The sequence below is a fragment of the Ammospiza caudacuta genome, chromosome 11 (genome assembly GCF_027887145.1).
Source record: "Ammospiza caudacuta isolate bAmmCau1 chromosome 11, bAmmCau1.pri, whole genome shotgun sequence".
NCBI lineage: Eukaryota > Metazoa > Chordata > Aves > Passeriformes > Passerellidae > Ammospiza > Ammospiza caudacuta.
This window is the reverse complement of record NC_080603.1, coordinates 8,402,632-8,416,706: the sequence shown is the minus strand read 5'-3', so window position 1 is coordinate 8,416,706 and position 14,075 is coordinate 8,402,632. Positions and strand designations below refer to the sequence as shown.

At 41.8% G+C, this 14,075-nt stretch overlaps 1 protein-coding gene across 7 annotated transcripts in view; it reads left to right on the top strand.

Annotated features, from left to right (window-relative positions):
- Nucleotides 1-14,075, top strand: part of ARMC8 (armadillo repeat containing 8) — a 60,980-nt gene that overhangs the window by 8,792 nt on the left and 38,113 nt on the right. For 6 of the 7 annotated variants that reach the window (XM_058812624.1, XM_058812626.1, XM_058812631.1 and 3 more), the window contains exon 3: nt 6,303-6,374. The exons of the other annotated variant lie outside the window; for it this stretch is intronic. In XM_058812624.1, coding sequence (XP_058668607.1) covers nt 6,303-6,374 — 72 coding nt within the window. The remainder of the gene's footprint in view (nt 1-6,302; nt 6,375-14,075) is intronic. 7 annotated transcript variants of the gene reach the window in all.

The following is a 14,075-nucleotide window of genomic DNA, read 5'->3' as shown; positions in this document are numbered from 1 at the left end:
TTCAAACACTTTAAATTTGGGTTACATTGTTGTTAAGACTGAGTGAGGCAAAATGTTTCTCCATTACCGATCTCATGCAACTTGTAGCACCATATCCAGACTCAGTGCAAAGGATGAGGCAATAAAACCTGCTTGGGAGAGGAGGGAAAAGCACCCTCTCCCTTTTGTCAGTCCAGGCAGAGACTGGAAAGGAACTTGAGTTGAAACTGTAGCCAGAGGCATGGAGAGCTGACCTTGTTAAGCTTGATCAGAAGGGCAGCAGGTGAATTGAATGATGTAAATTCCTATGTGGAAGTGAAGGTTTGGTATGGGAGGTTTCTTCAGTCTGTCACACACAGCAAGAGGAGCACTGGAAAGCAGGATAAATTCAGGGTAGGAGTAAGCTATCAAGATCTCTAACTACAGGTATGGGCCACTCAAACACTTCTCTTTCTGTTTGGTAAACTTTCTTTGTCAGGAAACTCCTGACACAGTAATTTGCCTCTGCAGAGAGGATACTTGAGATAAGAGCTCAAGCATTTTCAATGGCTTCGAGATATGGGGGAGTTGGAGTAAATGATCACTTTTAGCTTTATGTGTGTTAAATTCTACAGTTCTGCAGTGCTGTAATTATAGCCAGGTGCTATTTTTCTACAGCATTTTGATTTTATGCACTGAGAGTACAGAATTAATATTGAGAACAACCATGGATTGAGGGGATTTTGTCTAAACGTTGTTTGTTTAGTTTGCACTGTATGTTGATGGTGTCACAGTTTCTAAGTGTTAAAATTCAAAGGAGTTGAGTAACACTGTCTTGCTCTGCTGCTTTGCTATTTCCTGTAAAATCATCTTTATTGTTTTATCAACTGCTATTTTTAAATGGGATTAGAAATCTTGAAACTTTGCTTCCTGACTTGATGGTTAACCTTAAAAATAAGTTGATTTAGGACTTCTGGGGTTTGCTTGAATTGACAGGAGTTTGTCAAATTTTATTCACTTGGTTGGACCAGCAGTCATGTTGGTCTCTACTTACTAAAGGAGTAGAAAACAGCTTCAAGCCAAAGTAATATCCATTTTAAAAATGAATTCTGTGACAAATAGTGATGGGTGTATTTTAACACTCAAAAACTGGTCATTAAATCTTGTTGTTGCTTTCCATCCATCTATAAAAATGGGAGAGTGGAGAAAAGGGAGGAGGAGGAGGAGACAAAAGCTGTAGGAAGCATAATTATCCAAACTTAGCTTGTCCACAGTGAGCTTGTGGCTGTAGTCCAGCCAGCACAGGTGCCATTTGCTCATATGATCCTGAAACTGAGAAACTCTCCTGCACTTGGGGCAGCTGGTTTTTCTCTGAGCTGTGTCCCTGTATCAGCTGCAGTACCTCAGCTTTTTAAAAAGTTGCATTTTGAGTTTTTGAGGCCTTTGGGAATGCTGCTTTGTGTCACTCTGTTGTTGTGACTTTGGACAGCCCCTGCTAGATGAAACTCCAGCCCTGACAGTGCTTTGTGTTGGGAGCTTTGTCTGGCTGCATAACTGGCTCAGAATCTCTTGGAACTATTTTATAGTAAAAGTGAAAGCATTGGCTGGAGGTGCCAAGGGCTGCTTTTCCTTCTGTGATTGTTCAGCTCATGTTTGATACCCTCCTCTGTCAGGAAGCCCTGAGATGTGGCTCTCTGCTGTTTTCAAAAGCCATAAGATGAGGAAATGTCATGCAGGCTGTTTATTTCCTCTTCTTCTGAGGAGTTCCTGTGGCTGCTTCCTCCAGTCACTCTGGCTCGTTTCAAGATCTTTTGTGTTGCTTTGATGGAAGGTGATGTAGGAAAGCTCCAGGGCTTCCTAACAGAATTTTATAATTTATTCTGTTTGTACTTGATTTACTATAGTTTAAAAAAGGAGGTAGAGCCAAATTGTCACCATGTCCTTGTATCCAGGCTGCTTTCTCAGGATTTCTTTTGCAGGAGAGATGCAGGTATGGGGGCTCACTGGGGGTGCTGTGAAAGTCTCTTCTTTCTCAGTTGGGACCTGAGCTCACTGTTGTCTTTCACTGGGGTTTTATTCTGTGGAAGGAGTCCCAAACTTAGAACTGACTTCATTGAGATGTTGAACTTCAGTAACTTCTGTGTAGGGTAAAGGTCAGCTCCTCAGCTTCCTTCTGCAATAGTAATTTTCATTGACTGCTCATTTTCTCAGGATGTAGACATTTAATAATATTGGTTAGGAATCATTGAAACTGAAAGACCATATTTTACTTGCAGACTGTTATATTTAATGTCACTTCTTGCTTGTCTGAAGTGGCTATATCTGGTGCCTTTAAACAATTACACATTAAATATCAAAATAAAACCAGAACTTCATGCACAGTTGGCAAATTAGTTCTTCTTGTAAATCTTGTCAAGCTGTATTTAGATGGAAATTAGATTTTTTTTTTTTAGTTTAATGTACTCCTAAAATATTTTTAAACACTCATGCTGTGTTCGTATACTAGCATACACTGCATTTTATTTATAGCTAATTAATAACTGATTGCTTTTGGGTTGCAATGTTCTGAAACATTGTTATAGCTGATAAACATCACCCAACTGATTTTCTGAAGTTGTAGGAAGAAAATCAGTCTTGCTGCTTTTCCAGTCTCTAGGTTGTTTCATAACTTAAAGCTGAATGAATACAGGTTCAACTGATGAAACGATATTTTTATTTCTTTAAGAAGCAATAATAGATTGAAAAAGCTGGTTTAGCACTTCAGGATGCAATATTCCCAAGCACTTAGCTAGGAGCTCTGCAGTATTTTATTGTTGGCAGCCTGTGTTATTCCTTCTTGCAGGTTTTTTTCCATGTAAATTACTTTATTGCACTATAATACATGTCAGCATAAATATCAGATTTTAAGTCTATGCATTAAATTGATTGTAATGAAGGTCATTTTGTTAAATGATTTGGAATTTAGTTTGAATCTAAACTAAGATTTAATATACAGGATAGATAAAAGCCCAAATCAAAAAAAAACCTAGCCAACATCAAATGCACCTTAAGGGCTCTGCTTTATGGAGCTCCAGGTTTGTCTTTGGACTCTCCACAGAGTGGCTGTTCTAGCTGAGACACTCGCTGGTGCTGAGGTGTTGTGGGTGCAGGTGTCAGCTCTGAGTTTTTCTTGGGAGGCTGCTGGCAGCTGGCTCATACCCTGAGCTGGGAGTTGGAAAGGCTGGATCTCCCTCTGGATCATGGTCCTGTCACAGGTCAGGCCTGGAGTCGCCAGGGCTGTTTTGTACTTCTGGAGTTCTCATCTCCCTGTAACTGCGCTGTTACTGCTGTTCCCTTTTCCCTCCTGCACAGAGGAAATGGGAGCAGGGTGCCTGACATTTGGAAATAAACTGGGGGTTAGTTTTGGACTCAGTTTCTGAGGTTTCTTTGTTGCCTCCTTTTTTGTACAAGATAGTGATCTTTGCTGCCTTTTTTCCTTGGATGTATCTCATGATGTCTTGGATCTGAAATCAGGCAAGCTTGAACTTGTTGGAGGTAATGTTCTCAAATGAGGGAGTTGCCCTCAGTTTTTCCAAGGTTTGTGATTCACCAAGGACCTGGTAGTCCAGGACAGCATATGGTAGTTCCTTGCTTCTTAGGGAACCAGCTTCCTGATCAGGAAAAATCTCTATAAAATATCATATGCAATTACATAATTATTTTTCATAGTACTCAAAAAAGTCTACTACTATGCAGCATTTGAATGTGGCATTTTAAGGGTGTTCTGCTTTCCATATCCACAGCTTCCTATGTATTGAATAGGTCACTTCTGTAGGGGGCACTTGGAAGAGAGAAGTGTGGCAGGAGCTTGGGAGTGCACCCAGACATGGGGACCTTTGAGCACTGTCTGACAGGTTCTGGTCATGTTTTCAGTCTCAGGGTTTTTGACTTGCCTGCAAGTTGAAGTTGGTCAAATGTACATGTGTTGGATCTGTCAGAAATCTCAAGTTTGTGCCATTTCTTACCTGTCTGACATAGGTTTTCTGAGGAACTTTATGAAAGTAGGATGGAGAAATTAATCTGAATAATTTACAGATCAGTACTGTGCCCTCTCTTACCCTCTCCACTTGAGTGTTGTGGAACTTGGTCATGCTCCTGCCACTTGTGAAAGGGTCTCTGAATGAAATTCTAATAGGAAATACTATTTAAATGATTATAAGGTTAACAAACCATTCTGTTGGGGGTTGGAGCAGGGGTCACAAAAGTTCGTTAGTGTTGTTTTCAGTTTTGTTTGTTATTTTGGATTTTTTTACACAAAATACAATGTAAAATCACAAGCACAGAGTATTAAAGCATCACCAAAATGTTTGGTAATTTCCAGAGTGTTTGGTTGGTGCCTCCCCTTTAGCTGCCTGAGATGCCTTTGCAGGTTGTGGGTAGGGTGCAGTTTTTGATGGCTCTGGTGCCTCAGGGCAGCAGGGAGAGGCAGCTTCTTCTGAAGTCTTGGGGTGGCCTGAGCACTTTGGTGCCTGAACTTGACACATCTGTTGGTGCAGTTTCCATTATTCCTCTGAGACATCTGACCCTTGCTTCTGCCACTGTTTGGACTGACTCTTGCATTTCACAAACTTTTAAAAATTATCTTTAATGTGAAGGGTTCAGCATAGAAACCACTGAAGTACTGATTCTGATTTTAGTGACAACTTCAACTCCATTTGTGGAATTTTCAGGGGTTTCCAGCTTAGCCTGTCTCCTGACCTTGCTCTTTCTCCTCTCCCTCCTGCCTGATGGTGTGAAGTTACCCACCTTAGGGGGACACAACGGGAAGGTGCAGCATTTCCTCTGATGCTGGGCTGGGAGTTGCTGTTCAGTGCTGGCTCCTTGCAGGGGGTTCCTGACTCTGCTGGGTTCAGGTGTGCACAGAGCTGCAGCTGAGCTGCTTTTAGTGACGATCCCATGCAGGAGCTCTGAGATCGCAGCTAGACTTGGAGCTAGCCTGGAATTCCTCAAGTACTCTTGTGCATGCATGTGGAGAAATTCAGGCAGAACAGGCAATTACCTTCTGCTAATTGAGCTTTATGGAGGTCCTGTTTGTGCCAGTAAGGAGTTGCCTGCCTTGGCTAAGAAGTCTTTGACAACTGTAGTGGAGGGAGTTGTTAAACTTGGGGCTCTTGGGACTGCTGCTTGTGAAATCTGATTTTTCAGTGCACACCAAAGGAATGAATATTGTTCCTGCTGGCCAGGGCAGATCTCACAGGACAGGGCTGCTGTATGTTCCTTAAAAATTGCAGATAGCAGCTGGGAGAGATAGAAAGGCAAGAAAATGTGCTCACTTCAAGCAACTACTAACACTCCCAAATTGTTTGAATAAATTATATGTGTAGTGATTAGCTTATCAGTTTTGGTTTGGTTTTTTGGTGGTAAAGAATTACCTGAAGTTGATCTCTCTTTATTCTGTGCTCTTAAAGGCCCCAACAGCTAGAAAGCTTCCTAGAATTGAATCATCTTGATTTTCAGAAACCAGTTCTAAGCTGCAAGCTTGCTTTCAGATTCTCTGGATGTTCATGTATGCTCAATGTGCTCATTTGAAGAGAAGGAAGAGCAGGTGTTGGTGGTTTTTAGGATGCAGTAGCAATTTTCTGAACAAGATTACAAATCACATGTTTTCATAGGAATTCTTAGTGTGTGCAACCAGTGTCCACTTCCCAAAGTGCTTCCCATGTTCTGGTACCTCTCTGGTATGAATGCCTGTCATGTGTATAACCTTGCAGTGACTCTCAGGTGGGAAAATACTCTGGTTTCCATTTAATCCCTGAGATTTTGATGCACAGATGTTTAGGTGTCCTGCTGAAATACATGAAAGGAAGCCTGGGGTGAAGAGAGTAAAGCCTGGTCTCTGGAGACTGCTGATGGATCCTTGTTCCTTTTTCATAGCTTGCCTTTCCCTGCACCCAGTAGACTATTCAGTTAATACTTTCCCAATTCCCAATATTCCCAATATTTGACTTCCCAACCAGTAGTGGGGTTTTGAAATTGTTTTAGAAGTCTAGTGACAATGTGGGCACAAAGAACCAGTATATCTAGTTTTTGTCAGTAATAAGACTTCTTGGTGTATGGTGTGCATGTGAGATAGTTTGGGTTTTTGCTTACTTGCAGGAGTTGGGATGTAGTGGAATCTCAGAGCTCTGGGGTATTTTCCTGTGGGCTGAGGGAACTGTGCCCTGAAGCACTGCCCAGTCTGTAGCTGCAGCATGGACATGTGGAAAACTGCTTGATAAGCCTCATGGAAATAGTAAATTCTATAGATAAGCCCTCAGTACCTCAGCATAATTTACCAGGGTTTGTTTTTCTTTCTGGATTTACAGAGATATGAAAAATGCTGTAATTGGAAACAACAAACAAAAAGCCAACTTGATTGTTTTGGGAGCAGTTCCAAGGTATGTCCTTTGCTACTCTCCTTTTCACTGATTCACAACAGGTCTGGAATAATGATCCTTCGATCACAGGCACTTTTTTGTTTTAACTTTGATTGTAGTTGACTGAATACTTTCTTTAATGTAACTGAGAGAGACTTGAAATATCTGTTAAACTCATGTATTACAGAACAGGCTGTTGAGTAATGCTTTTCATTTAGAATTTCATAGAATTCTCTAAAGTAGTCTTGGTGTTTTTATTGAACTTTATCAGCTCAGGAATAAAATCTATTTTTTTGACATTGATATTAATGATGGATGAAAGTGGTTGTATCTTAATCCTGTTCTTCAGCCAACTGCCTGTGAGTTCATAACTGAAAATGTGTAAGGTTATGTTTAAGATTTAATTTAAAATATTGAAAAACATCTGAGATAATTTGCTTGTCTGCTCCACTTGCTGCAGAGAATTAAAACCCTTTGATCATACTTTATTGTACCTTGCTGCTTCAGCTGATGTTAACATTTTCTGGACCCTGATTCCACTAGTACAAATTGAACAGGTGACTTTAGCTCCTAGACTGCTCACTACAGCTTTCATTTCATCCCTCTTCTCCTCCAGCTTTCTTCCAGCCTCAGTTTGCAGCAGTGGAGAATGAAAACCTTGAGCACTGCAGTCCTTGTGCTGGCAGTGTGGCACCCACCTGTATCTTTTTGCTTAAATGGCAGCCAGGTCCAAAACTCTTCTGCCTGAGCTGCTATTGCCTTGTCAGAAATGCTTTTTATTTGCAGAGAGTATCTTCTCACTGACACTGAGTTTGTGCCAAGGCTGGCCCTTGAAATTCTCTAGGGATTAGCAGAGGGGCCACCCCTGTACCAAACCTGCTGGATTATCTTCCCTTTTGACCACATACAAACAGGTGAAGAGAAGACTTCACAGGAGGTGAGAAGATGAAAATGGGCATTTGTTGAAGATTATGAGAAATTTAAGGAATTTCTATCAGCAACAGGTCTTGAGGAGTTTTTGCAAGTCCTGCTGATTCACTTTCCCAATCTAGAATCTTCCTGTTCTTACATTTTGTAGGACTTCTATTCCCTCAGTTGTCCTGCATTTTGTTGCTGCTTTTGTGCCCAGTAAGGAAAATTGAAAAGTGCTTTTTTTCTTGATTGTTGTTAATGCCTTCTGGCTTCCCAGGTAAATTATACAGTTAATCTACAACTGCAGAGAAATGACTGGCCCTGGGGAATGTTAAAAAGTGAGCTATCACACTTGTCCTCTCTTCAGGACAAGTTATTCTCAAATGACTGGAAGTTCCTTCAGTGATCCTCAGAAAAGGCTCTTCAGACTGGAGGACTAGCTGAAATACACTGAGAGTGATCCTCCCTGGCTGTAACCTGACATCATCTACCCCCAAGTGCCTTTCTGACGGCTTTACAATTTCCTCAAGGTGTTGCAGACAGACTTGAGTAGATTATAGACTGTTTGGATTAGAGAACTCCTCTGGTGTTCTCTGTCAAGGAGGTGGGAATCCTTTGGCTCTTTTGATGTGGTTTCTAATCAGTGAAGCTGGTGGAGTGCAGGGGGCTGGGGAATTCCAGTCTGCAAAGCTAAGCCTCTCCCTCAGTGAGGAGAGGAATAACCAACATGACATTCTTTGGTTTAAGTCTTTAGGAACAATTTTCTTTTCACAGAGTTCAGTTTCAGGCTCCCACAGGAAGTTGATTCTCTTCTCTAATGGGAATTGTTAGAATTCTACTGCAGCTTTGTCCTGTCATTCAGCTTGTTTTTTACTCATTTCTTGCTTCTCTCTCCTTACCCAAATATTCCTCTCTCAGGCTTTCAGAAAATACTCTTTAGACCCAAGGAACCCCTTCAGACCTGTCACTCAGTGGAAAAGAATACAGTATCTTCAAATATTAGAACAGACTCATATGGGGTTTGGAAACAAGTCTAGAAGTATCTTTTGTTTGAAATCAGGCCAAATACTACTGGAATATATGAAATAACCCTATTATTTTAAAATACTGCAAAGAAATGCAAAGTCCTGTGAGGATCTTCCTACAAAGGAAGCAATTGCTGTGGAAGAATGGTGGATCCATGTCATTTCTGGGCCAGTGACCTCCAGAGTCTGTCAGCTGGCTCTTCAGTGGTGTCATCTTTGGAAAGGGACATGTATCAATACCTTAAATGAATTTTTTTGGGGCCCTTTAAAGTTCAGTCTGACCTGTGGTCATCTCTGCACTGCTTATTCTGAAGAGGGTGCTAGAGAAAACAAAGTTGATTAAAGAAAGCTTGCAGAGTTGCCATGTCTGGAATTTAAAACTTGGAGGTGTTAAAACTGTCCAGATGTGTGCACAGACTTGGCCCTGGATGTTCAGAATGGAAATAGCCAGCTTGTGTGTGGATTTTGTTTCCCAAGAAGTGATTTTCTGTATCTCTTCCCAGAATCATAGAATTTCCATTCTCATGGAATGCTGGCCTTGGGCCCCTGACAATGCTGCAGAAATGTTACTTTTTGAAATTCTTGCATTTTAGTAGTATTCCTAGAAAATAGAATTTTTAAAGTTTAGAGGGCAAAAGTTATTTTAAGGCCAAGTTCTTTAAGTGGCAGAGCAACTTAAAGCTAAGACACAACAGCATTGGCAAAAACAGTTTCCTACTTGTCCAGTCCTTCAGCTTTTTTTTCTTTCTGCCCCACATTATTGCTAGCAGAGACCAAGAAATCCACAGTAATTGTTGGTATGCCCCTTTACTGAGCAGTTTTATAAGAACAAATCCTGCAGTTTGTGTGTCTATCACCACATCAGAGTCCTCCCTGGAGTCCAAGTTTAATATTTAATGCTTTCTATCAGTTCCTCTTACAGCCTAAATCTCAGGGAAATGATGGAATCATCAGTTCAAATATAAATTGTTCTTTTCTAAGTCATCTTAACAGGGCTTCTGAGCTAAGTGCTGTTCATGCAGTAGCAGTCTGTAGTGCTGCTGGCTCCCGACCCTCTGAACTGTAAATGGCTCACAGAGGTGGAATTGGAAAAGGAGACCCTTGAGTGAAATGAGCAGGAGGAATTCCTGATCAGTCAGTGTTCCAGGTCTGAGGAGCAGCTCTTTGTACCCAGAGGGATGCAGCATTGCTGGTTTGTCATTGAAAGGACCAGCAGGGCCTTTCAGTCCTGGGATCATTCCCTTCCTTCTTTCCTGTGGGGATGGCAGAGCATAGGGAAAGCAATGTTAAATTCCAGTGAGCAGATCAGAGCTCTGTCTTCCTGTTTGTTGTAGTTAGCTGTTGAAGTTCTTCTGTGTGTGATTTTGACAAAAACCCATACCTGAATGAAGTTACTGCTGATCTAATTATTGCTGAGAGTTCAGCATTTAAAGTCCAATCCACTTCATTAAGAGCTTCAGTTATTCCTTTGCTCCAAAATTAATACAGTTTTTAAATCAAATCTTAGTCCCAACCACCCAGGGCCTTTAACAGAATCACTAAATCATTCTTGTCACTTACTGAAAATGATTTTCTAACTTCCAGCTGATTGTTCCCCTATCACATAAAGTCAATTATTTGGCATTGTAAGGTGGTAGTGCACTTCTTCCCAAAGCTTTCTCTAGGTAGGTGCCCTCAAAGAATTTTGTGTAGCTAATTTTAATCTTTCCCTGGCATTTATCAATGATTCTGTTTAACTGTTGAGTTTTAAAATTTTTAAAATTTCTTTGGAGTACATTTTAAAGGCCATGTAGAACAGCTGAAGGACTCTTCCATTCCATCACTTGAATTTTGAGTTTTGCACAGCAGACTGTTAGGTTGCCTATGGAAGTGAAAATTAGTAAGAATTTATTGGGATTTTAAATTGTTTCTAGGCCTGTAAACACACCAAGATGACAGTTTATTTTTCAATTTATTGTTAAACATAATCAAATTCCTTCAGGCAGTGTTCTTTTAGAGTTTGCCAAAAGAATAAAAGATTGCTGCTTTGGTAACTGTGTAACCTGGTAAAAAAGATGAGAAAGGAAATCTTTAGGTGGCTCTGGCCCTGGCAGTGCAGGTGAAGTGCCAGGTTGGTGTAACAGAGCTCCTCTCACAGAACCACCCTTGGTGCTTCTGACCATGTCCTGCCTCCACTTCTTGTGTTGTGTTTGCACTGAGACCTGCCTCAGCTCAATCATCACACAAAACTGGCTCACAAAAAGCAGGTCTTGTTCTGTGGAGTTAAAAACAAGACAGATGAGCAGAGAATGGGGAGAGCAGGACTTGCCCTACAGCAGTGGAGAAATGTGCCTTGCAATGCTGAGGGGCTGCTGGGGTGGCAGTGCTGTGGATCTCCATCATGGGAGCTAGAAAATTGACCAGGACAGCCACTTCATATGGTTCCATGTTTGATCCTGCCTCAGAGCAAGGCCTGAGGATGTGTCAGAGCTCCTCCTGCCTCCAGTGTTCCTCTGTGCCCAGCTGGTTGCCCTGGGGCCTGCAGGAGCTGAGGGCTGGCCTGTGCTGGGCTGTCAGTAATGTGCTGCTATCAGGTCTGAACATCCTCTCGGACCTTCCTTGTCCCTGGCCTGTTCCCAGCCTGCTTCCAGGAACTCCCTGCACTTGGACTCAGTACTGTGAGGTCTGTCATGCACATTAGGGAGTGTTTAGTCCAAATTTCTTGGATGTCCTTAAGAGGTCAGGACACAATTGTTTCCTGATGCCTTGTTTTGGTTTTTGTGGAGTTTGCATTGGGATTTTCTGCCATGCACCCCTCAGGGCAATGATCTGACCAGGTGTGGTTTGCTGCCTTAGGGGAAGGAGCTTCACCTGCCTTGCTTTGCTCCAGGGTGGTGAAAGAGTGGGGAGCAGATGCTCTCCTGTGCTTGTTCTTTGCTTTTCTTCAAATCAAGTCAGGAGTCAGGACCTGATTGCATTATTACATGTCTCTTAATGAGGAATAACTCTCTCCACAAGGATGATGTGTATAACTGGAGCAAGGTATTCTTCTAACACAGCTGTGGAGTACAGGTGAGTCAAGGCAAACATTCGCAGTCAGCAGAATTGTGTGAGAGCTGTTGTTTAGAAGCTATAGAGCCCCATATCTCTGAAGTGCCTGTTCTGATAGCAAAAAGAAGGATGTTAATACAAGATGTATTTCCAATGCCACCTTTTCTTTTGTGTGTTTTCATTAGAATTTTAAGTTTCAAGTTTAAAAATATCATGTGGAAGGTAGCTTTGTGATACCTCGTGTTACTTCTTCTTAAGGAGCTGGAAGAGTCAAATCTGTACAAAATCACTCAAAAATTGGTTCTTGGTGTTCTCTTTCATGTGCTGATGCAGGATATTGGCTGGTGATACCAAACTCAGTGAGACTGTAGTGTAATCTTTTTATATGCAATGGAGAATTTCAAACTGCAGGTGAATGGGAAGTAAAACCAGCTTGATTTTTGGTATAAGGTCACTTGATATCCTCAGACAAAAACATTTTACACTTAGTTTGTCTTAATGAACAGTAATTGTTCACATGGTGGTCATAAGCTGGCTGATATTGTAAATCAGACAGGAATTTCTGGAAGATTTAGAATGAAGTTTGAATGTGTTTTGTCAAAGTCAATGGAATGAACAGTCCAATGGTGAACATAGGAATAAGGCATCAGTCTTGAGCAAAGTGATAAGATGGTTGAAGCAAGACCAGGTGAAGATGTTGGTTTGTGTGATGCCTCTTAACACACTTTTTGTGGAACAAAAGGCTTTTATAGTCTCAAAAACAGTCTTAAACTGAACCAGTGTAATTCACTGTGGAAGTTAAAAAGTGAGTGCTGTTGGTGTGAATTTATCTCTGTTTGCTTCCAGGGGCTGTGTGTTCCTATTCTGGTATAAATGGCTGCAAAGAAAGGATGTGTTTCTTTTGCTGAGTGGGTCATGGAATGGGCTTAGAGGGAAACACTGGAATAAGTTCAGCTCAGACTGGAGGTCTGACAGTGGTGGTGCACTGGGATGGAGGGTTTGGATCTGGTAACCAAGAGGAGAGGCTGTGCTGCAGCCACCTCAGTGGCCTTCACTTGGAAGGGAGGGGATGTGTGAACACCTTGAGGGAGCTGAGACACCAGGGTAGGAACCAGGACAGGAACCCATGGAATGCTGGGGGACTATTCCTGCTGTAAACAGGGCTCCAGGGGAGGAGCCAGGGCTGTTTCCAAGTGAAGCATCATTAAAGAGGAAGGGGAGGGAGAATTTGATTGGAGTCATGAAAAATGTGGAGTTTGCAAATCCATACCTCTTGCAGCTCAGTAGATATTGGAACTCTCCAAAGTTGGATTTAGTTACATGAAGGGTCAGACTGGCTGCAGGTTTTGTGGTGTATATAGAACAGCTCATGGAATATTAATGTTAGTGAGGATGTCTGAGCATTAGGATAAATTACTAGAGCTGCAAGCTGAGACTCTTTTACTCCCAAGGGAAAAGCTCTCTGTGCAGCCAGCTTCCCTACTTATACACTGCATACTGCTCAACTTGGCTCTTTTAAAAAACTGTGCTCTGTGGGAAATATTTCAGAAAGAGTTATCTTTGCTTTGTAGGGCTTTTTAGGGAGTAGAGTTAGCCCAGGTCTCTTGGATCCAGCCTCTGGAGATTTGGAATTGCCATTGGTTCCAGAGGAGAAACTGGCATTCACTCCAGGATAAATTTCTGTGACAAGCAGTCATAAAAATCACTCATTTTTGAGTGTATTTGTGCAAGAATCTAAAGCTATTTAGTTTGTCACTTTAGATATTATACAGAAATTATTCTGAAGGATTTTAAAATTATGCTTGTTCTGTCTTTGGGAAGTTCTGTGGAAAGGGATTGCTTCTTGTTATGTCTGAAAAGTAGTGCTTTTTAGCACTAAAAAGAAGAGATTGAAAAAAAAGTTGGTGTTCCTGCCTTGTTTGAGCTATTTTCAATCCATTAATTCCATTCACTATTTGGAGCTGACTCTCACTGGGACTTGCAGCATGTTCAGAGGTCACCTCTATGCATGCAGTGACTTTTTATTCCATGTTCTGTCAGGCAGCAGGGGTAACTCACCTCAGCAGTGCTTTCATCTGTGTGTTCATCACAGGCTTTTCCAGGGGAGAGCTTTTGGGCCTTCTTGCAATGGACTGGAGTACAAGCATCTCCCAAGGTAGAATAAGATACAGTAATCCCACAAATAGTGTATTCATCTCCTTTGCAAGAGGCTGGTGATGAATGTTCAGCTAAGCATGACTCAATTAAAGCTCTTAGCTATTAATATACTTTGATAAAAGATGTCTTAGGCTTCATAGCACTCACTGTTATCCTGGGCTCTTCCTCCACGTGCCTGCCTGTGGGGTTTGACGAAGTGCTGAGTCTCATCTCCTTGCCAGGTGTTTCAGGAACTTCAGACATTTTTGTGACAACTTGTGAGTGGGCTGCAATGTGAAAAAGGGCATTTCTGTTCTTTGTAACTGTGAGGTTGGTGCTCAGACTGGATTGGGAGGTTTAAACCATGCACATGTGTGTTATGGTGTGGAACTCTGGTGCATCACACCCAATGTCATCATCAAGGGAAAGAGGAAGCTGAGCCGAGTCTCTTCCTTGCTAAGCCACTGGAGTTCTCTTTTGTTCAGCAGCTGCTTCCTTTGCAAGTTTTCTACTTTAAAATAATCCATGGTTTTCCCAGGTGTGATCATGCCTCAGCTGACCCCATTTCTGTTTCTTGGCATGGTTGTTCATGGAGTCCATTGGAGTGTCCCTCTGGATG